The 18,680-nt window shown below is 45.7% G+C and overlaps 4 protein-coding genes across 6 annotated transcripts in view; 1 reads left to right on the top strand and 3 right to left on the bottom strand.

Annotated features, from left to right (window-relative positions):
- Positions 1–6,543, bottom strand: part of crfa4 (cytokine receptor family, class I receptor 4) — a 47,292-nt gene extending 40,749 nt beyond the window's left edge. For both annotated transcript variants that reach the window (XM_015035778.1, XM_015035776.1), the window contains exon 1: positions 6,472–6,543. The gene's annotated coding sequence lies outside the window, so the exon portion shown is untranslated. The remainder of the gene's footprint in view (positions 1–6,471) is intronic.
- cybb (cytochrome b-245, beta polypeptide (chronic granulomatous disease)) lies at positions 3,746–10,123 on the top strand. Its single transcript, XM_015035775.1, has 13 exons — positions 3,746–3,851; positions 4,093–4,185; positions 4,673–4,783; positions 4,852–4,936; positions 5,373–5,521; positions 6,487–6,668; positions 7,187–7,319; positions 7,402–7,494; positions 7,619–7,872; positions 8,562–8,724; positions 9,122–9,268; positions 9,361–9,485; positions 9,560–10,123. Exons 1-13 carry the CDS (start codon positions 3,807–3,809, stop codon positions 9,675–9,677), a joined length of 1,698 nt encoding a protein of 565 aa, XP_014891261.1. The 5' UTR covers positions 3,746–3,806; the 3' UTR covers positions 9,678–10,123.
- A 592-nt stretch (positions 10,124–10,715) lies between these two features.
- Positions 10,716–13,086, bottom strand: LOC106949511 (dynein light chain Tctex-type 1-like). 2 transcript variants are annotated; one of them, XM_015035783.1, is made up of 5 exons: positions 12,906–13,086; positions 12,670–12,711; positions 11,664–11,787; positions 11,086–11,163; positions 10,716–11,001 (listed from the first exon to the last, which is right to left on the bottom strand). In XM_015035783.1, exons 1-5 carry the CDS (start codon positions 12,930–12,932, stop codon positions 10,928–10,930), a joined length of 345 nt encoding a protein of 114 aa, XP_014891269.1. In that variant the 5' UTR covers positions 12,933–13,086; the 3' UTR covers positions 10,716–10,927. The 2 variants fall into 2 exon arrangements, with proteins under 2 accessions (XP_014891269.1, XP_014891270.1); XM_015035784.1 differs by having other exon boundaries at positions 11,664–11,852.
- Positions 13,087–15,045: 1,959 nt separating this feature from the next.
- LOC106949510 (tyrosyl-DNA phosphodiesterase 2-like) lies at positions 15,046–18,583 on the bottom strand. Its single transcript, XM_015035781.1, has 6 exons — positions 18,391–18,583; positions 16,868–16,984; positions 16,706–16,800; positions 16,450–16,568; positions 16,205–16,375; positions 15,046–15,676 (listed from the first exon to the last, which is right to left on the bottom strand). The coding sequence occupies exons 1-6, from the start codon at positions 18,435–18,437 to the stop codon at positions 15,389–15,391; spliced, it is 837 nt and encodes a 278-aa protein (XP_014891267.1). The 5' UTR covers positions 18,438–18,583; the 3' UTR covers positions 15,046–15,388.
- Between the last annotated feature and the right edge of the window lie 97 nt (positions 18,584–18,680).

Here is an 18,680-nt window from a genome sequence, read left to right on the forward strand (position 1 = left end):
TACAAACCAGGTTACGCTTTGTTTGCTCTATAGGAGGCAGTCAGTGTGAGTGCCAAAATGTTCGGTGCTCTTGGGCATTTCACTGTGCTGCCAGGGGTTGGGGGGGGTCAAGGTCCCCACCAAAACTTAGACCGAACCTACGCCCTTGCTGACAGGTGCTGAGTGACGTAACGCCACATGAGCTGAAGATTCAGCTGCAGTTCCACCGCCCGGCCTGTAGAGGGCAGCACGGTTTTAGGCCAGAGGCTGCAGAATCAGACAGGCTGACATGAAAATAGTACAGAAACATAAAGATGAAGATCTAGAGATAGATTGAACAGATTAAAACCTCCAAAGTGAATCAAATGGTCGGCGGCGCCGAACTTGTCCAGATTCCTCCAGAACCCAACATGGCCGCCCGGTTCGGTTAGCTACGCTGCGGTTCATAACCAGTTAGCCTCACTGGGATCTCTGGGAAGGCGGAGCTAAACCACCCAACATGGCGTCGTGCCAGTTGGACAGCTAGCATGTTAGCATGTCTCGTTCTTGTCTAAGGCAGAGATGGTTTTCTGTCCTCCAATCAATGGACCGCATTGTGTGACGCCCGTAGCTCTGCCCCAACCTGACCTTTGACCTTTGGACCTTCACCTGAAGCAGGCTGAGGAACGGTGCAGGTCTGTTTGAAAAGCAGACTGAAGATCAACCCGAACCGAGCCAAGCCAAGCAGGGCGGCACTGCTCATGGACACAGCTGGGTGTTCCAACATACTGACTATTCATACAGAGGGTGTTAGTCCGGTTTTCTGGACCAAAGCCGGACCATAACCGGACCATCACTGGCCCTGGTTCCCAAAGTTCTGGTCCTGCTGAGGTTCTGGTCTCGGCCTGGTTTGTGGCAGGAAGCTTGCTGTGCTAAAGGGTCTCCTCTGCTTCTGCTGAATCTTTAAAGAGCCGGTCTGTTTTCTGATTGGTGCGTCCAGAACTTAAATATTTGAGGAGGAAGCTGCTGAGATGTGTGATGTCACTTCCTCCTCCTACAGCCCTAGTGTTTCCATGGCGACAGTGCAGCATCGTGTCTCTCCAGGGATTCCCTAATGGCAGCAGCTCGCCGACATGGCGTCCTCCATGCAGCATGGCGGCTCATGATGATGATGATGATGATGCAGTGTGAAATGGGTCGGCGATGATGTCACCGTCGCTAAGCAACACATTTAATCCCACTTCTTTCAGATTAGGAGGGAAAAACTCCTGAAAGCCTTTTATGTAGATTACACCTGATGTACTGCTCTGTCACACCTCTGCTGACCTTTGACCTCTGCTTTCCAAAAATAATATTTCACCATTAAAGTCTGGAAGATGCTGAAACTGAGCTTTAACTAGGCCATTCCAACATGAAGAACCATGTGATCAGAACCATCCAATATATGAACCAATATATGAAAGATGAACCCATCTTTGGGTTAATCTTTTCCAGGTTTTCCTGTTTGGACTAGAACAAACATTTCTGTCACATCAGAACCAGACGGCGAGGAAACGCAGCATCATGGAGGGAAGAGCAGGAGTGAAGGGACAAGTTTATAATCAGATCAGCATCAGAGGCTGCAGCAGCTCCCAGCAGAGGAACTGAACTCAATCTGTCCAGCAAACCTCCAACCAGCTGAATAAATCATGCAGCCGTCAGCCTGCTGCTCAGCTACTGTTAGCTCAGTGCTGTTAGCTCAGTACTGTTAGCTCAGCTACTGCTAGCTCAGTGTTGTTAGCTCAGCTACTGTTAGCTCGGTGCTGTTAGCTTGGTGCTGTTTGCTCAGCTACCGTTAGCTCAGCTACTGCTAGCTCAGTGCTGTTAGGTCAATGCTGTTAGCTCGGTGCTGTTAGCTTGGTGCTGTTTGCTCAGCTACCGTTAGCTCAGTGCAGTTAGCTTAGTGCAGTTAGATCAGCTACTGTTAGTTCAGTTACTGTTAGCGGCTCAGTGCAGTTAGCTGAACTACTGTTAGCTCAGCTAAGTTAGCTCAGTGCTGTTAGCTTGGTGCTGTTAGCTCAGCTTCTGTTAGCTCAGGTACTGTTAGCTCAGTGCTATTAGCTTAGTGCTGTTAGCTCAGGTACTGTTAGCTCAGGACTTGTTTCATAAAAACATGTTTTGAACGTTTGTTTTGCTCTTGGTTCTCTTCCTGAGATCTTGGTGTTACATTAGGAAGCAGTAGATTTGAACTGTTGCTAACTGACCAATCAGAAGCTTAGGAAGCAATGATATCACCAAGAAGCTGATGAGAGGTCATATTAAATGCCAGGAGAAGCCGTAGACTATGTAAACATCTGGTTTCAGCTGGAAACGGCTTCATTAGCTTTGCTGCTAACGTGAAGCATTAGTAGTTAGCACTAGCTTATTGCTCAGTGTGCTCCACTGTCTGGTTTTAGATAAATAAACTGTTTGTTCAGAACAAGCAGCAGTAGATAATAAGTCCTGGTTGCCGCGGTGCCGTTTGTGGTTTCCATCATGTTTCTGAGGCTTTATGATGTAACCATGGCGGCTAAACCCAGAAACAATCAGCAGCGACCTGATGGTCCGTAATCCACTGGAAGATTCAGAGGCTTTTATTAAATCCAGATGAACTGATAAACGATAAACCGCGACCTCGTTTCACCGGCTGAAAATCACTTCATCTGGAAGGTTCTGTTCACAGAGATTCAACTGATCAATAAACCAATAGATCAATAAATCAATAATGATGGTTTAACCCTCAGACTGGAGCCAATTTTCACCACAGCTCAAGGTCACCAAGATGGACGACACAAGATCCTTCAGGTCAGATCAACTCAGATCACCTGATCAATCCTCTGATCAATACTCTGATCAATATGCAGCCCAGATGTTCAGAGGCTACAGGTGGCAGCATCATGCTGTGGGATGCTGGTGATGGTTTTCACAGGGAGTTCAGCATCCAGGTCGGTTCTGGACCAGAGAATCCAGAACCGTCCACAACAAAAGTTAAACAAACAGAACTTAATGAGACTGACGGACCGGATGGAGAACCCAGATCCAGTTCAGACCCGGTTCTGGTTGTGGTTCTGGTTCTGGTCTGGACTGGCCTTCAGGCGGTGTTCTGCCTTAGAAATCATCCACTTCCTGTCCTGCAGTTCAGTGTTGACGTCACTTCCTCCCAGAACCGCCACCAAACTGCCGACAGTTTGGACCCGGTCCGACCCGGTCTGATCCAGTCCGGTCCGGCGCTGAGAGTAACTTTCTCTAAACTCACATTAGTTTTTACTGAAGCTTTACTTTGACTGGACCAGTTTGACCTGCAGGTTCTGATGTAAGGCGAATTGACAGAGTCAGCCACTGGACTAGGTCAGGTTCTGATCCAGATAAGGTTCTGGTTCTGATCCGGTTATTCCTCTGAAGGACTCGTGGTCTCCATGGAAACGGCACCCAGCCTGCCGTGGCCATGTGAGGCCATTGCCACAGTAACTGGTCTGCAGTGAGCCGAACAGACAGAGTCTGCATTTGGGAGGCTTTGATTAGACCACTTCAGGGAGCAGCCCAGGGCATGATGCTTCCACCATCATGTCTGACTGCTGCCCCCTGCTGGAGGAACGCCACCGCAGCGCAGATTATTTAACGTGGACCTCCGCAGCAGGAAGTGGTTCGGTTCTGATGGAACCATGAGGTTCCGGTTTGATTGTTTTTTTATGTGGAATAAAAAGTTTTTATTTAAAAACTGGAGCCGTTCGCTGAAGGAAGCAGCTACTTCCTGTTTCAGTGTGAGTCACTTCCTGTTTGAGTGAGCGGAGCTATAAAGGAGCCTTCCTCCCTCCTCTTCCTCAGTCACCATGGGGAACTTCGTAGCCAATGAGGGGCTTTCCATCTTTGTTATTGTGAGTAAAACCTTCAGCTGCGGTAGAACCTGCTTTAAAACATTTAATTATTAGATAATTGATATTTATTGATCAATAGATCTAAACTATTGCTGGTTATGAATTCTACTATGAATTAAATATTTTAATAGTTTAATTGTGACGTCATGAAAGCCGAGCAGAACCGCCCGTTTGGATCCATGGAAATATTTCTGTGAATTAGTCATTTATAACTATTCATTCATCATTTATTTTTCTCCAGCTGGTCTGGTTGGGAATCAATGGATTCCTGTTCGTTAATTTCTACATGGCCTTCCTGGTGGACCGCTGGTTCTACACCCGGGTTCTGCTGGGGGTGAGTCCGGACCGACCGGGTCAGGGGTCAGAGGTCACAGCTTCAGCCACAGTCTGAGTTCTTCTGTTAGTTGATTCTGAAACTTGCGGAGCTTCAGTCGGTTTTAATCAGAGTTTTATTCAGTTTCTCTGTTTTATTCAAAGTTTTTCTGCTGTTTCTGAAACATGCGGAGCAGCAGCCTGTTTTCACAGTTTTATTCTGTTTTATTTGGAGTTATTTCAGTAGTTTCTGTACTCTGTGAACCACGCGGAGCTTCAGTCTCAGTTCCTCTAAAGCTGCAGCTGCTCCACCTGCAGACTTTCAGGTTTCTTCCTCTTTTAGTAACAGTGGAGAAAAATGCTGATAATGTCTCCTATAAACTGGGATCAGATCCCCGGCATGATGCTGCCTCCACCGTTCCGATTTTTAGGCGGGTCAGCGGCTCCGGACCTATCGGGTCAGAGCGTCGCAGCTGGATCGGAACCGGTAACGTATTGTGTCTCTGCAGCACGCCCTGTCCTGGGCCAGAGCTCCGGCCGCCTGCCTGAACTTTAACTGCATGCTGATCCTGCTGCCGGTCTGCAGGAACCTGCTGTCGCTGCTGCGAGGCTCCATCCAGGTAGGAACCGCTCCGGGAACCGGCTCGGTTCCGATCCAGTTCTCGTCAGACTCTCTGTGTCTCCACAGTGCTGCAGCCGAACCGCGGCGCGGCAGCTGGACCGGAACCTGACGTTTCACAAGCTGGTGGCCTACATGATCGCCTTCCACACAGGTCAGAGAAACAACAGATACAAACTGTTTTTATTTATGTTCATCATTATTTCTCTTATTCTTATATTTGTTCATTTTGATTTATTAATCTGTTTAGTTTTATATTTAGTTCTATTTATTTTATATTTAATTTACTTCATTGTAAATGTACATATTTCTAGATCAATTTATTAATTTAAACCCTGCAGCAGTTTAAACCCTGAATTAATTTATTCATTTTGCTAAGTAAAACAGAGGAGTGAGTAAACAGCCCTGAGGTTCCCCACTCAGCCAAAGTAACTTCCTGCTTTTCAGTCATTTAAATCCCTAGAGATCAGAGCTGATGGTTCTACTGAAGCTGATGACTGATCGTTGCTCTGTTGTTGAACGTTGCTCTGTTGTTGAACGTTGTTCTGTTGTTGAACGTTGCTCTGTTGCTGAACGTTGCTCTGTTGCAGCCGTCCACATCATTGCTCACTTGTTCAACTTTGAGTTCTTCATGGACGCCCAGCTAAACCGCAGCGTTGACCTGCTGCCCTTCGTTCTGTCTGACATCGGCAACGGGGACAACGCGTCCTTCCTCAACCCCATCAGGAGCAATGAGACGGTGAGCAACGCTTCCCCAGCAACGCTCTGTGGTTGCTGCTTGGCGATGGAGCAACCTGGCAGCTTTCCAGTGTTGCTAAACGTTGTGAAAGCAACCACTGGTTGCTCAATCAGAGAAATGTTTCCTCTTCAATTCTTTTTTTAACTTTCCCATAAGTTTGCTCAGAAGAGGCTGATGATGATGATGATGATGATGATGATGATGATGATGATGATGATGAATCAGTCTCTGTCATCAGCAACCTACTTATACTTTTTCCTGCACTGCACTTTTTACTTTTACTTCAGTCATTTTATTTTGAAGGATTTCTTCGCTTTAGTAAAATTTCTGGATTTTTTTTATCCTCTGAATGAAAACAAGCATGTCAAACCAGAATCATAAACCTGCAGGTTTTGTTAAAGTTTCAGAGTTTTTATTATTTTTTGTTAATTATATGAATTATTGACATGAAGTTTCCACTTAACTTTATATTTTTGTCCATCTGATTTTGTAATTTTTAATTATTGAATGACTGGTACTTCAGTAAACGTTTTACGAAATACTTTTTGCTCTTACTAGAGAGTAATTGTTTGGTTCTGGTTGTTGGAGCTGCAGCCGCGATTCTGATCTGAATATATGAGTTGGTTTCATGAAACCCTAAAGCAATAATAATAATAATAATAATAATAATAATAATAATAATAATAATTACATCTCCAGGTATCTGCAGTGCGTCTCATCAGCTAACCTTCATGGTTCATCAGGTTTTTCTGCCGTTCTTAATCTCAGCAGTTTGAGGAACAACATTCTGTCAAAACACCGTTTGGTAAAAGAGGGAAGTTGGTCAACAAGCCGAGGATTTACAGAGAAACTGCAGCTGAACATGCAGGCTGACCACACTGAGATCAAACACCACAACTACCAGGAAACACCAGTAGAACTCCCAGTAAAACTCCCAGTAACCCCAGTACCTGTGCTTGGTGCAGAGCCCCACCATCGTCATGTTCACCACCATCGCCGGGCTGACGGGCGTCGCCATCACGCTGGCTCTCATCCTCATCATCACGTCGTCCATGGAGGTCATCCGGAGGTCGTACTTCGAGGTGTTCTGGTACACGCACCACCTCTTCATCATCTTCTTCATTGGCCTGGTGTTCCACGGCTACGGGTAAGATCAGAAACACATCCGGGTCAAAGGTCGTAGACTAAACCGGCCCGGACTTTTCTAGACTTAAACGGTTTTGGACAGTCCAGAGCAACCATCAGACTGAAGCAACGACACAAACAAGACAGTCTAAAGAAAAACTTTCATAGAACCTGTTCTGGTCGGATCCAGACGGACAATCAAGTGTCAGACTCCAGATGGAAAAGCAGTCTGACCTCTGAACTCTAGCAAACATTCAGACTGACTTCACCTTCATGTGACTGGCTGACACGGCCCAGTTAGCTGGTCAGCAGGTTCTGCCAGTACCTGGTGCTGATCCAGAGGAGCATCGGCATGCAGGACAGCAGAACCTGATGTCCAGATCAGGGTTCAGACCTGAAGCTTCTTGGTAACGTTTCAACCTAAATGTTTAATGTTCCAGACTAAAAGTGAACTAAAGGAGAATAATGTCAGCTTCGTTGTGGTTCTGCCGGCTTTAGCTGGAATGTTCTGATGATTCCTCGACCCGTTTGTGGCTGCAGGCGAATCGTGCGAGGACAAACTCCGCTCAGCCTGCAGACCAACAACCCCAACAAGTGCGCCGACCACTTCCATGACTGGGGCAAAAACGAGTCAGGCTGCGCCGTCCCCGTGTTCGCAGGGAACCCGCCCGGGGTGAGCCGCCGAGCCAAGGCGCCCACCGAACGGTCAGATCCTCTCCATCTGATTCGCTCCTCAAACCTTTTGCTCTCCTCAGACGTGGCAGTGGGTTGTGGGCCCCATGTTCCTGTACGTTTGTGAGCGGCTGGTTCGCCTCTACCGGTCCCATCAGAAAGTGGTCATCACCAAGGTGACTGCACTCTACTGAGCCAGACTGACCCCGACCCTTTACCTGACCCTGTTCCTGACCCTGTTCCTCACCCTTTACTCGACCCTGTTCCTGACCCTTTACCTGTTCCTGTTCTCCCCCCCAGGTGGTGATGCATCCCTCCAAGACGCTGGAGCTGCAGATGAAGAAGAAAGGCTTCAGCATGGAGGTGGGCCAGTACGTCTTCATCCAGTGCCCGTCCGTCTCCAGGCTGGAGTGGCACCCCTTCACCCTGACCTCCGCCCCGGAGGAGGACTACTTCAGCGCCCACATCCGGATCGTCGGGGACTGGACGCAGGCGCTGTATGAGGCCTGCGGCGGGGACAAGCCGGAGCAGCAGGAGGCCTGGAAGCTCCCAAAGTACGGCGCTGTGAAAACGAGCCTCATTACTCCAACCTGACAGCTGCCGCTGAAAGCAGCTCTGAACGCTGTGGGAGGCGTATTGTGTGTTTGAGAAATGAGCCGGCAGCCATAGAAACCTTAGAAATGCTGCAGTTGCACCATTAAAAGGTGCAGATAATAGAGCTGCTATTCAGACCTGCTGGATCCATCAGAGCTGCTGCCTTCCTCCAAACTACCTGCAGCTCAAAACTAAAACCATCAGAGAATCTGAGATGTGGCACTTATTCACTGTCATGAAATAATTAGTTTGAACTGGAACTTCTGCTTCCACATTTATCCAGAAATTATTTTAAAAAGCATCAAACTTGATCTTCAAACACTTCTAGATGCTGACCAATCAGAAAAGGTTGCTGTTAGCCGACCCAACTAAAGAGACAGCAATAAAGCTCATTATATTTACCTGGCTTTCCTTTTAGTCCTAAGCTGACATTTATGACGGGTTTACAGATTTACAGCATGTTTTGCAAAGAGGCAGGGCGTTTCTGGTGTCACATTTCTCAGCTTAGATTGAAATATGAATAAAAGACTGAATGAGAGGAGCTAAATGTACATCTTCTTCTGCTTTTTGCCCTGTAAACATCCAGCTCTGGTGTTATTGTGTAGCAGTGACAGCAGGTCGGTCTGCATGTTTTTGTGTTGGTCCTCAGGATGGCCATCGACGGGCCGTTCGGCACCGCCAGCGAAGACGTGTTCCGCTACGAGGTGGTGATGCTGGTGGGGGCGGGAATCGGCGTGACGCCCTTCGCCTCCATCCTCAAGTCTGTGTGGTACAAACGCATCCAGAACAACCAGGACGTCTTCACCAAGAAGGTGGGACACGTTGGTTCAGACAGGGAAATGTCAGCTTTCAGAATGCTGTTAGGTTAAAATGTCACCATTTTAACCTAACCTAAGAGACTAAATCTGTTTTAATTAAAATTTCTGGGAAATGTCAGGGAAAAAATGCTGAATTATTCTAGAAATGAGATCTGGATTTATGTTTCGTCCCAGTCAGACACAAGAGCCAGCCAATCACAGCAGCATGTGATTGGCTGCTGTGAAATTAAAAACCATTAGGTTGTTAATTTTTGGGACCAGTCGAATTCAGCCAAATTTTCCATCCCAGATGCTTTAGTTTGTTCAGCGGTTAACGTGAAGCTTTAGCATCGCAGCGGGTTCTGGAGTAAAACCCGACCAGAACCTTGTCTGACGGGCGGTTCTGTTGCAGATCTACTTCTACTGGTTGTGTCCGGAGACCCAGGCCTTTGAGTGGTTCGCGGACCTCCTGCAGTCCCTGGAGCGCCAGATGGCGGACAAAGACATGGCCGACTTCCTGAGCTACAACATCTACCTGACACGCTGGAAGGAGACGGAGGTACTGGTCCAGGCAGAACATTACGACCGCCCCTTGGCTCCCGTTTGTGTCAGCGTCCAACAGTGAAAGCGTTGTGTTTGCTCTGGAACCAGGCGGCTCATTTCCGGGTCCACCACGAGGCGGAGAACGACCCGATCACCGGGCTGAAGCAGAAGACTCTCTATGGAAAGCCCAACTGGGACAATGAGTTCACCAACATCGCTGCCAAGCACCCCAAGTGAGGCCGGTACCTGGTAAGGTGGTGGCTCACCGGTTCTGTCCTCTAACTCCGGTTCTGGTTCTGGTTGGCAGGTCCAAGGTGGGCGTGTTCCTGTGCGGCCCGCCTCAGCTGGGAAAGTCTCTGGAGAAGCAGTGCCTGTCTCACTCCGAGGCCGATGTCAAGTTCATCTTCAACAAGGAGAACTTCTGACCGCTGCGTGGCGCAAACACATTGCTGCAACACAGACGTTGCTACAACAGCCACATTGCTGCAACAGCCACCAGCTTCTTCTTCCTCTGCTGCTTGACCTTTAGGGTCGTTTCCAAACTTCCTTCCTCTGAGGAGACCTTCAGGTGGTGCAAACAAAGCCCGAGACGTGATGGCTGCATCTGCAAATACAGGAGAGGCTTTTATTTGGAAAAGCTTGTGACCTAGCAGCAGCTCTCTGTGAAACGTTTAAACCTAAAAAATAATGGGAAATAATGAGAACCTCCTCAGAAAACAAAGTTGCTTTTCAAAATAAAAGCCATTGTGTTGCTGATCCAGGTTAAACCTGATGACATTTTTTTTTCTTTTTTCAATTAGAAGCTTTTGTTGTAGATACTTTCTGCTCAAAATGCAAGTCAATTAAAATCCAAATTGTTTCATGTTTCTCAGATGTTTGAGTTCATTTCCTGGTTTCAAAGATGAATTTCTGCAAACCTTAAACATTAAAATGATTTATTTATGAAGCTTCAGGAAGTTCCTGTGATGGACCAGTCCAAACCTGTCAGCAATTACTAGAGTAAATATTCAATTATTATATCATTATAATACATTAAATATTTATTTGCTATATGGTAAATATAGTGAATGATATTTACAATATAATAAATATTCATTTATTATAGTAAATTCAGCCAACATTTGCAAATAGACACCCCCCCCCACCATGAAGAGTAAAGCATGGTGGTGGCAGCATCATGTCTGAAAAGGTCTAGATGCAAATGAACTTTGGTTCAGGACCAGAGGAGGAAAATGAAGCAGCAGAAAAACTTGATTAGTTTTTAATAACATGCTGAGCTCAGAGTTATCCTGCTTCATCAAGAGAAAAACTAATTCATTCAGTTTAATTAATCAATAAATGAGAGAAATATCGAGCAGAAACACCAACGAGCTTCAGATTAATGTAGGATGTGACGTTGCTATGGAAACTTTTAGACACCAACCGTCAGACTGAAACGAATAAAAGAAGATTAGACATAAAACATGTTTGGTCCAGAAACTGTTTATTGTGCAGCAGCTCTGATACAAAACCACTCTCTGCCGCCCCATTTCGGCGGCCCGCAGCGCTGCAGCAGTTTAAACCCTGAAGCTCTCCGCCGCCCCCTGTCGGCGGTCCGCAGCGCTGTAGCAGTTTAAACCCTGAAGCTCTCCGCCGCCCCCTGCTGGCGGCCCGCAGCGCTGCAGCCCCGCCGCTCCTAGGCGATGCAGACGGCGAACACGCTCACCACGCAGTACATGGTGCGGTTCTCCCACCGCACTGTGCAGCTGCCTGCGGGACAACAGTCAGACTATTATGGGATGAACTCTGATCCCCGATCAGAGAAACAGAAGTTTTCCTGAGAGCCCAGCTCACCATCCATACTGGTGTCCCAGTAGCAGGAGTTGGCTGTGTGGAGGCCAGCGCCAGTCTTCTGCATCACTGAACACGTCACTGTGCACAAACAGTTTATTATACTTTATTTTATCTTCAGGGGCTGAAAACCATCAAACCTTCATAAAACAGAAGAACAGAACCAGGTTCATTCTGACTCAGCAGCTCCAGCTTTCTGACTGATGAAGGTTCAGACTGAAGTTAGCAAACTGAGCTGGAAGGTTTCTGTCTATTAGTCCAATCACTGAAATGAGGCCTGATGATGTACGACTCAAAGTGATGAATTTATTAGTTAAAGCGATGAATTTATTAGTTAAAATGATTAATTTATTAGTTCAAGCAATGAATTTATTAAAGTTATTAATTTATTAGTTAAAGTGATGAATTTATTAGTTAAAGTGTGGTTATGGTTGGGAATATTGATCAGAGTGAAGGTATGCCGGGTTTTCCCAATCATAGTTTTGTAGCTGAATTTGTACCAATCTGTGAAAGCAGCGATGGCCAGTTTAGCAGTGAACACAGAGGCTGGTGTTGCAGGCTTTGACTGGTCCACTGCGTACCAATGTATTTGTAGGGTTTGTTGAGCTTGACGAGCTGCGTGAGGCAGCGCTCCACGACGGCGGCCGTCCATTTGTTCACATGAGTCTGGCTGTAGTCGTCTCCCCCCAGGACGCTCTCGATGCCCTGACGCAAACACACCGCCATCAGTCATGAGTTAGTCAGCGGGGCGGCGCGTTGCCAGGGAAACACTAAAAATACACGATTTATTACTGATCCGAGCTGCTGATTTCTGCTGCAACAACCCAACAGAAAGAGCAGATTAGGGTGTTCAACACATTAACACGACACAAAACACAAAGAAACTGGCAAATAAAATTTATCAATGGAAAATTTAAAGAAGAGCCAATTTATGAAAACCAGGAACCATAAATTAGTCACTCCGGTTTTCAATCTCAACTCTGAAGTTCAGGAGAGATTTAAATAAAATAAAATTCAGTAACATCTGAACTGCATTAGACTGATGTAGGTTTTCATTGTTCAAAGTTTAAAATAAGCTGTTACTTTCCTATAAACTGGAAAATGTTAGAAATAGAAAATATTTCTTGTAAAATTTGGCATCTAAAATATAAAAGCAAAAAGAAATACCTTTAAAAAATGAACTAACCTCTAATTTTCATCAACTTTAAAAGAACTGTGTGCAATAGAGATAGATAATTTAAATCTTAAATCAGCTTTTGAACATGAATGCAGCAAAATAAATAAATAAATAAAAAGCCAAACTATTGGAGGTCATTTTAATTTTAAAGCCTCGTTTGACCAGTTTGTCAGTAAATTGACTAAATACAATAAATCAGAAAAAGTTAAAATGCTGAGATTAAAACATGAACACTGCCGGCATTACACAAACAGGAAACAGGCTTTAAACTGTCTTGAAGTCTTTATTGTGTCTATTTTTAGACGTGAACTCAATCCATGCTCAAAAATCGCATGAAAAAGTTGATAAAATTGTTAAATAAGCTTCCGAGGCCGTTTCTAAGCAGACGAACGAAAATAACGTGGTTTTACCTCCTTGACGACGTTCTCCGCCTCCTCTGAGTTGAATGAACCCTGAAAAACATCACAGAACATCAGCAGTAAATCAACAGGCCGAGCAGTTGGACAACAGCAGGAAAAAAATCAGCTATTTCCAGTACAACCTTCCTGGAGCTGCTGGGAGCGGCTATGTTAGCCGGTTAGCTTCCAGCTAACTCCTCCCTTCTAACATCCGCAAACCAAAGTAAACTACCGGCTCAGGCACCGACCTCGCTGCCGTTCTGATACTCTTCCATCCCGGCGAACTGTCCCCGCTTCAAGCCGCCTTTCGACTCCGTGAACTGGAAGAAAACTGGGAGACGAACCGGTTTACTGGGAGAAAAAGCCGAGTCTGGTCCAGACTTCCTGACAGCTGAGAGCAGGCGCTGCTGCCACCTGCTGGTGACTCTGAGGAACAATTTTTCAAATGTCATTTTTCTATCAGCAGCAAAAATGAAACATGGTGTTTCATTCCATTAAAAAATATTTTTCATAAATAATTATCTCTAAATTAGCTGTTCGTTATTTCTTTACTGTCTGACCCAAACATGTTTCTGTAATAAAGAAGGAAAGTGTTGATGTTCAGTAAAACAAACATTCAGCTTCATATCAAAACCTTCTACTCTCAATAAAACATCTGATATAGAAAAATAGACGTTTTTCAAGAGTGAGCTGACTGATGATGTCATCAGCCGCTATGACATCATCAGTCCCAGAGGCTTCATATGACGGTCAGGCAGAACTTCTCCCTCATTCTGCATCTCAACTTGTAGTTTTGGAGCTGGAGCAATTCTAGTGCAACACAGATGCAAACCTTTATTGAAGTTTCCCAAATCAAAGTTTTACAAATCACAAACATGGTTCTAAATATCCCGCTTTTAGAGTAGAATCATCCAGTCCAGGTTTGAAGAGTCTAGGTGTTGTAGTTTTTAAACTAGAGTCGATTGAAGATGCGGAAAGTAGTGAAAAATTAGGTGGAATCGAACTTTAGCCATTTCCCAAATCAGAAAGCTGGAATCGGAAACCAACTTCAGCTTCGTGTTCCACACCACATTGCTTAGGATTTACTGCTGCGCGCTTGCGGGTGTGAAGGAAAGAAGAGACCGCTGCACACGCAGGCTGCGAATGAGATACAGGTGATCGGCAACAAGAGACAGTGATTGGCGATGACTAATCATACACTTTTTCACGGAAATCGGCCGATTATGATCGATGCCGATCGATAGGCACACCTCTCTAATGGATGTGTAGAGTAAAGATGGATGCTCCCAGGTGTTTGTCGCATTAGGAAAACTTTACAGCTCTTATTTTCAATATACACTGACAGCTGGTTCAATCTGGTGGAGTTTCACTAATAACTATAATATTAATTAAAAATTCTTCAGAGCTCCAACATTTAATTTTCCTTTTAAGACCAAGAACATATTTTTGAGTTTAAATTCGTCTCCTCGCTCAGGACCATCACCACCAGCCGCAGGTTTTCATATTTTAGACTTTAAAGTCGTTTAAAATTACAGTAAACTTGATTTAGAGAAGAAAATGTTCTGAGCTCTAAATGTAAATAACGCGCTAAGAATAAAACCCGGTGCAGCATAGTTAATGTTTTTCTTCGTTATCTTTAATTACCCGGATGTTACCAGCGAACAGCATGCAAGGCTAACGTTAAAGCAGGGGTCCCCAAACTACGGCCCGGGGGCCGGATCCGGCCCGCAACCTCATTTGGTCCGGCCCCCTTATCAATTCCGGATCCGGCCCGCCTCCTCATACCAGAGAGCATTCAGTGTTTTTTTTCATATATTGTATTTTCTGGTTTATATTTCTTCAACCACCAGGGGGCTCTTGAGCAGATGTGAAACTTACTTTCCCTCGATGGAATATATACTCATCAGTCCCAGTCACCGTTTCACTCACGGTTTTTTCCATTTGCATTCTGGGTAAAATTTGATCTAAAAACGCGAATATGTTGTCGGCCGTAATCCAGCACCCCCTTCCCCTCTCCCCCGCTCGACAGACCGGCCCCCGACCAGAAAAGGGAACAGTTATGTGGCCCTCGCAGGAAAAAGTTTGGGGACCCCTGCGTTAAAGAAACACGCCGTTGTGCCTTGCTAACATAACTCTGCTTGTATTTCTTTACCCAGTGTTTCGTCTTCTGCCTCCTCTGCCGTCTCTGCTCGGTGTTTGGGGCGTGTTGGTGTTCTCAGCAGCGACAACCCGGAAGTAAACAAAACTTCTCCTTGGATACAAGCTCTTTTAAAAGCTCCAATTTTCTGTCCACTTTGTTCTCCAGGTACAGCTCAGTAATCAGAACATCATTTAATAGACTATTTATTTTAGTAATTTGGTTAAAACGCAAAACGTGTAGATAATATAGATCCATCACACAGAGAATTCAAGTATTTATTTTGGTAAATTCTGAAAGTTTTGGTTTACAGCGTTTGTTTATGTGTTGTTTATTAGACTAATAAAAATGTCTTAATACATGGATTTATATTCTGGCCATGTCATTACCTATTGCTTGTGTGCCCGTTTTTACCACAATTCTTTCTTCCACTCAACTTAAATTACAAAAGTCTGGATGACCAGAACTGACAGGGAAAGGAGGCTCCTGTTATCAAACCATTTCATCTTCAACGTTTCATTTAGATGTCACAGATGACTCTGAGCTTCTGTAAAATTATCTGTTTTAAAAATTTAAATGAAAAATGAAAGCGTTTCATGTGCGCGTCACAGAGAAAGTGGAGTAGATCCCCCAGTGGTCGCTGGTGAACAGACCACACCGGAGCTTCTCCAGGCCGATCAGCGCCATGCTGCGAGGCTCCAGCTGGAGGACACCGTCCCCACTCGCCCGCCGGAGGTACACCCGGTCGAATCGGAACTGGCACTTGAATTTTATTTCATTGTTGGTGTTTGCCCGAGTGTCCCAGGTGTAGCGGCACTTCTCCGGCTCTCCCAGCTGTTCCCACAGGTCCACGACGTTCCCGGGAAGCCCCACGGCGGCCACCTGCAGGGAACGCCAGGGAGGAGGCTGAAAACACCCGGAAACAAACCTGGGCTTCATCCTGGGAATTATAAGCCTAACCGTGACCCCCTCCAGGCTGCTCTGACCCCCTCCTGGTTGCTCTAACTTCCTCCTGGCTGCTCTGACCCCACCAGGCTCCTCTGACCCTACCAGGCTCCTCTGATCCCACCAGGCTGCTCTGTTATTAACTATTATTAGTCTAATAGTTATGTGTTCATTTTTGACAATACTGAAACACAACTAGTCTTAAAAGTCCCTGAAAAACATCATACATAAAACACAAAATGTTTTAATGATGTTTTAAAATTCACTGGCTGGTTACTATGTTGGGTTTTAAAAAAATCTACATTACTTTGAATTGTTTGTCATTTTTCAGACTTGTGTTTCAGTTTTAATCATATAACTACCCAGGAATATTTTAAAATTTCCTGCCGACTTTTTACATTTTTTAACAGAAAATCAGAATGGGTCGCGCTGGTGCCCCCTAGGAGGAGAGGTGAGGAATCTGACCTCGTGGTCCCTCAGGTTGGTGTCCCCTCCAAACAGAACCGTCTGGTCATCCGGAGCCTGGCTCATCGCCTTCATCACCAGCCTTAGCTGCCTCATCCTCTCTGCAGAGTTGGCCTTGCAGCTCTCAAAGTGGGACGTCATCAGACTCAGCTTCTGGCCTTCAAACTCCACCTGGCCCAACAGAGCGGATTTTCACAATAAAAGCCTGGGCGACAGGACTTAGCTGTTTGTGGACGAGCAGGAACCTGAGCAACCAGCAGGTTTCTCGTCATGCGAGACTTTGAGAAGTTGAGAATGTGGTGATCTAGCAGCCTGAGGCGGGACTTCTTCAGCAGCATCATGGTGAAGTAACCGTCCTGTCCACCTGGAGGAGACACACACCGTGAGACACACACCATGAGACACACACCGTGAGACACACACACTGTAAGACATACACTGTGAGACACACACCACCACCCCGAGTCACCCAGTCATCAGACGGCCTTCAGGCTGCAGGACCTTCTATGAAGTTGTAGGCATCTCCCAGACGTCTGTGCATGAACCGCATGTAGGCCTGCACCATCTCCTGCAGAAGCACCACATCAGCCGAGTATCTGGGGAGAGACCTGTTAGAAACACATCTGCAGTGACCCTTGACCCTGAAAATGAGCCTGGTCTCACTCTGTGAGGTAGGAGCAGAGGCTCCTGGCTCTCTCTGGCTGCTCGTCTCCATCCAGACCGTCGATGTTCCAGCTGATCAGCGACAGCTGCTCCTCTTTGCTTCCTGTTGGCTCCACACTGCACAGAGGGTTAGCACACCATGCTAACATTGCGGTATTATTCACCTAATCAAAGTTTATCAGATGATGGACACATTAATCTGACATAAATACTTCCAACAGTTTATAAATTATAAATGCTAACATCGAAACCAGAGAGCAGAGAGAGGAGGAAGAAGCTCCAGCCTTCATAACGGCGAAGGATAATATCATCAGCGTCTCTCTTTCTAACCTGATGAGCAGACAGGGAACTAAAGAGAAGCAACAAAAGCTGAGGAGGTGGATTAACAGAGCTAGCTAACAGATGATGGTGTCATCTAGTACAGGTTACTCTGCTGCCTGGATATTGAGCTGTTAGCATGAGACCATCGTACAACAACAGTCTTCAGTCAGAAGCCTCCTAATATACGCTGGAAGACTGACTGCTACTGGAGGTCCTTCCAGCCCACAGCATCACTATTCGCAACAACTCTGGAGATTCTTGGATGATTTTGAGTTACAGCAACCTTTAATTTGTCTTTGGCATAAACAAAGTATATTTGTATTGAACTGAAAGGATTGACAACAGAGTCAATTTCCTCTACTGAAGAAAAGAAAACGTGATGGACTGGATATCATTCACCTGATTAGTTAATAGATCTAGAATATTTGAAGAAAGCTTGAAGAATCAATCCGTGGTTCACCTAATCGATCTGTGGATCTGATCATGGGTTCGTTATAATTTATCCTGGATAAACATGACTCCCTCATCTTTCTCGGAGTCCAGGAAGCCTTGACCCGTTGCCATGGTGACCAACCTGGGCAGCGATCTGGCCAATCAGAGCGGCTGATAGTTGAACCAGCAGAACCATTTCAGTCCAACAGATGATGAAAAATGTTACTTCCTGGTCTGAGTCACCGTCTCTGTCATCAGACCTGACTAGGGTTGCCACCTTTCAGAAATAAAAATAAGGGACGCCCACTAATGCGCGTCGTCCTAGTCTGATAAGTGGAGGGGTGGGGGGTGCGATTCGACTAGGGTTACCAAGGGACCAGTCCCTATATATTTATGTTTTAAGCGGCGGGGGGTAAGAGACTGCGGCGGCAGTCTCGGTTGGTCTGTGTTACCCAGAAAGCAGTTGGACACAATATCGCAACACCAGCACCGTGAATGAAACAACGACTGGGGCAGCCTACTATAATAAAGTACTTGGGGACCGCATCTAAACTGTCTATGCATACACATTTGTAGAATACGGAACAGTACGGGATTTAACAGGCACATATACGGGACGGTTACGTATTTTAAGCGATGACCTGACTAAACTTCTTGACTCTGCAACTTTCATAACTTTCCAGCTGCACGCCTAAAAAAAGACTTGTCAGAAATCCTGCGAGAAAATTAAAGATGTTACATAACGCTACAGAAATGAATGGGTGAACTACCAGCTCTCTGGTTGTGTGCAGCCTGAGTTCTTCTTCTCTACGTCCATGTCAGCCCTGAAGTCCAAATGAATCCAGATCCAGCTGCGGGGCAACAGCGGCTCACACAGAGAGAACAGCGCCCGAGTTTCTGTTTCCCTAGAATAAATCACATGACCTGACAGTTGACAGGGCTGAATGGAGTCCAGTTTATCAGCTTTTTATTCTCGTCTCTCTTCCCTCACCTATGGAGGACCAAAACTGACATAATAATAAATAAAAGAATAAATATATAAATAAAAGAATAAATAAAT

Source organism: Poecilia latipinna, unplaced genomic scaffold, assembly GCF_001443285.1.
Source record: "Poecilia latipinna isolate Pla-1442-1.1 unplaced genomic scaffold, P_latipinna-1.0 Scaffold348, whole genome shotgun sequence".
Lineage (NCBI taxonomy): Eukaryota > Metazoa > Chordata > Actinopteri > Cyprinodontiformes > Poeciliidae > Poecilia > Poecilia latipinna.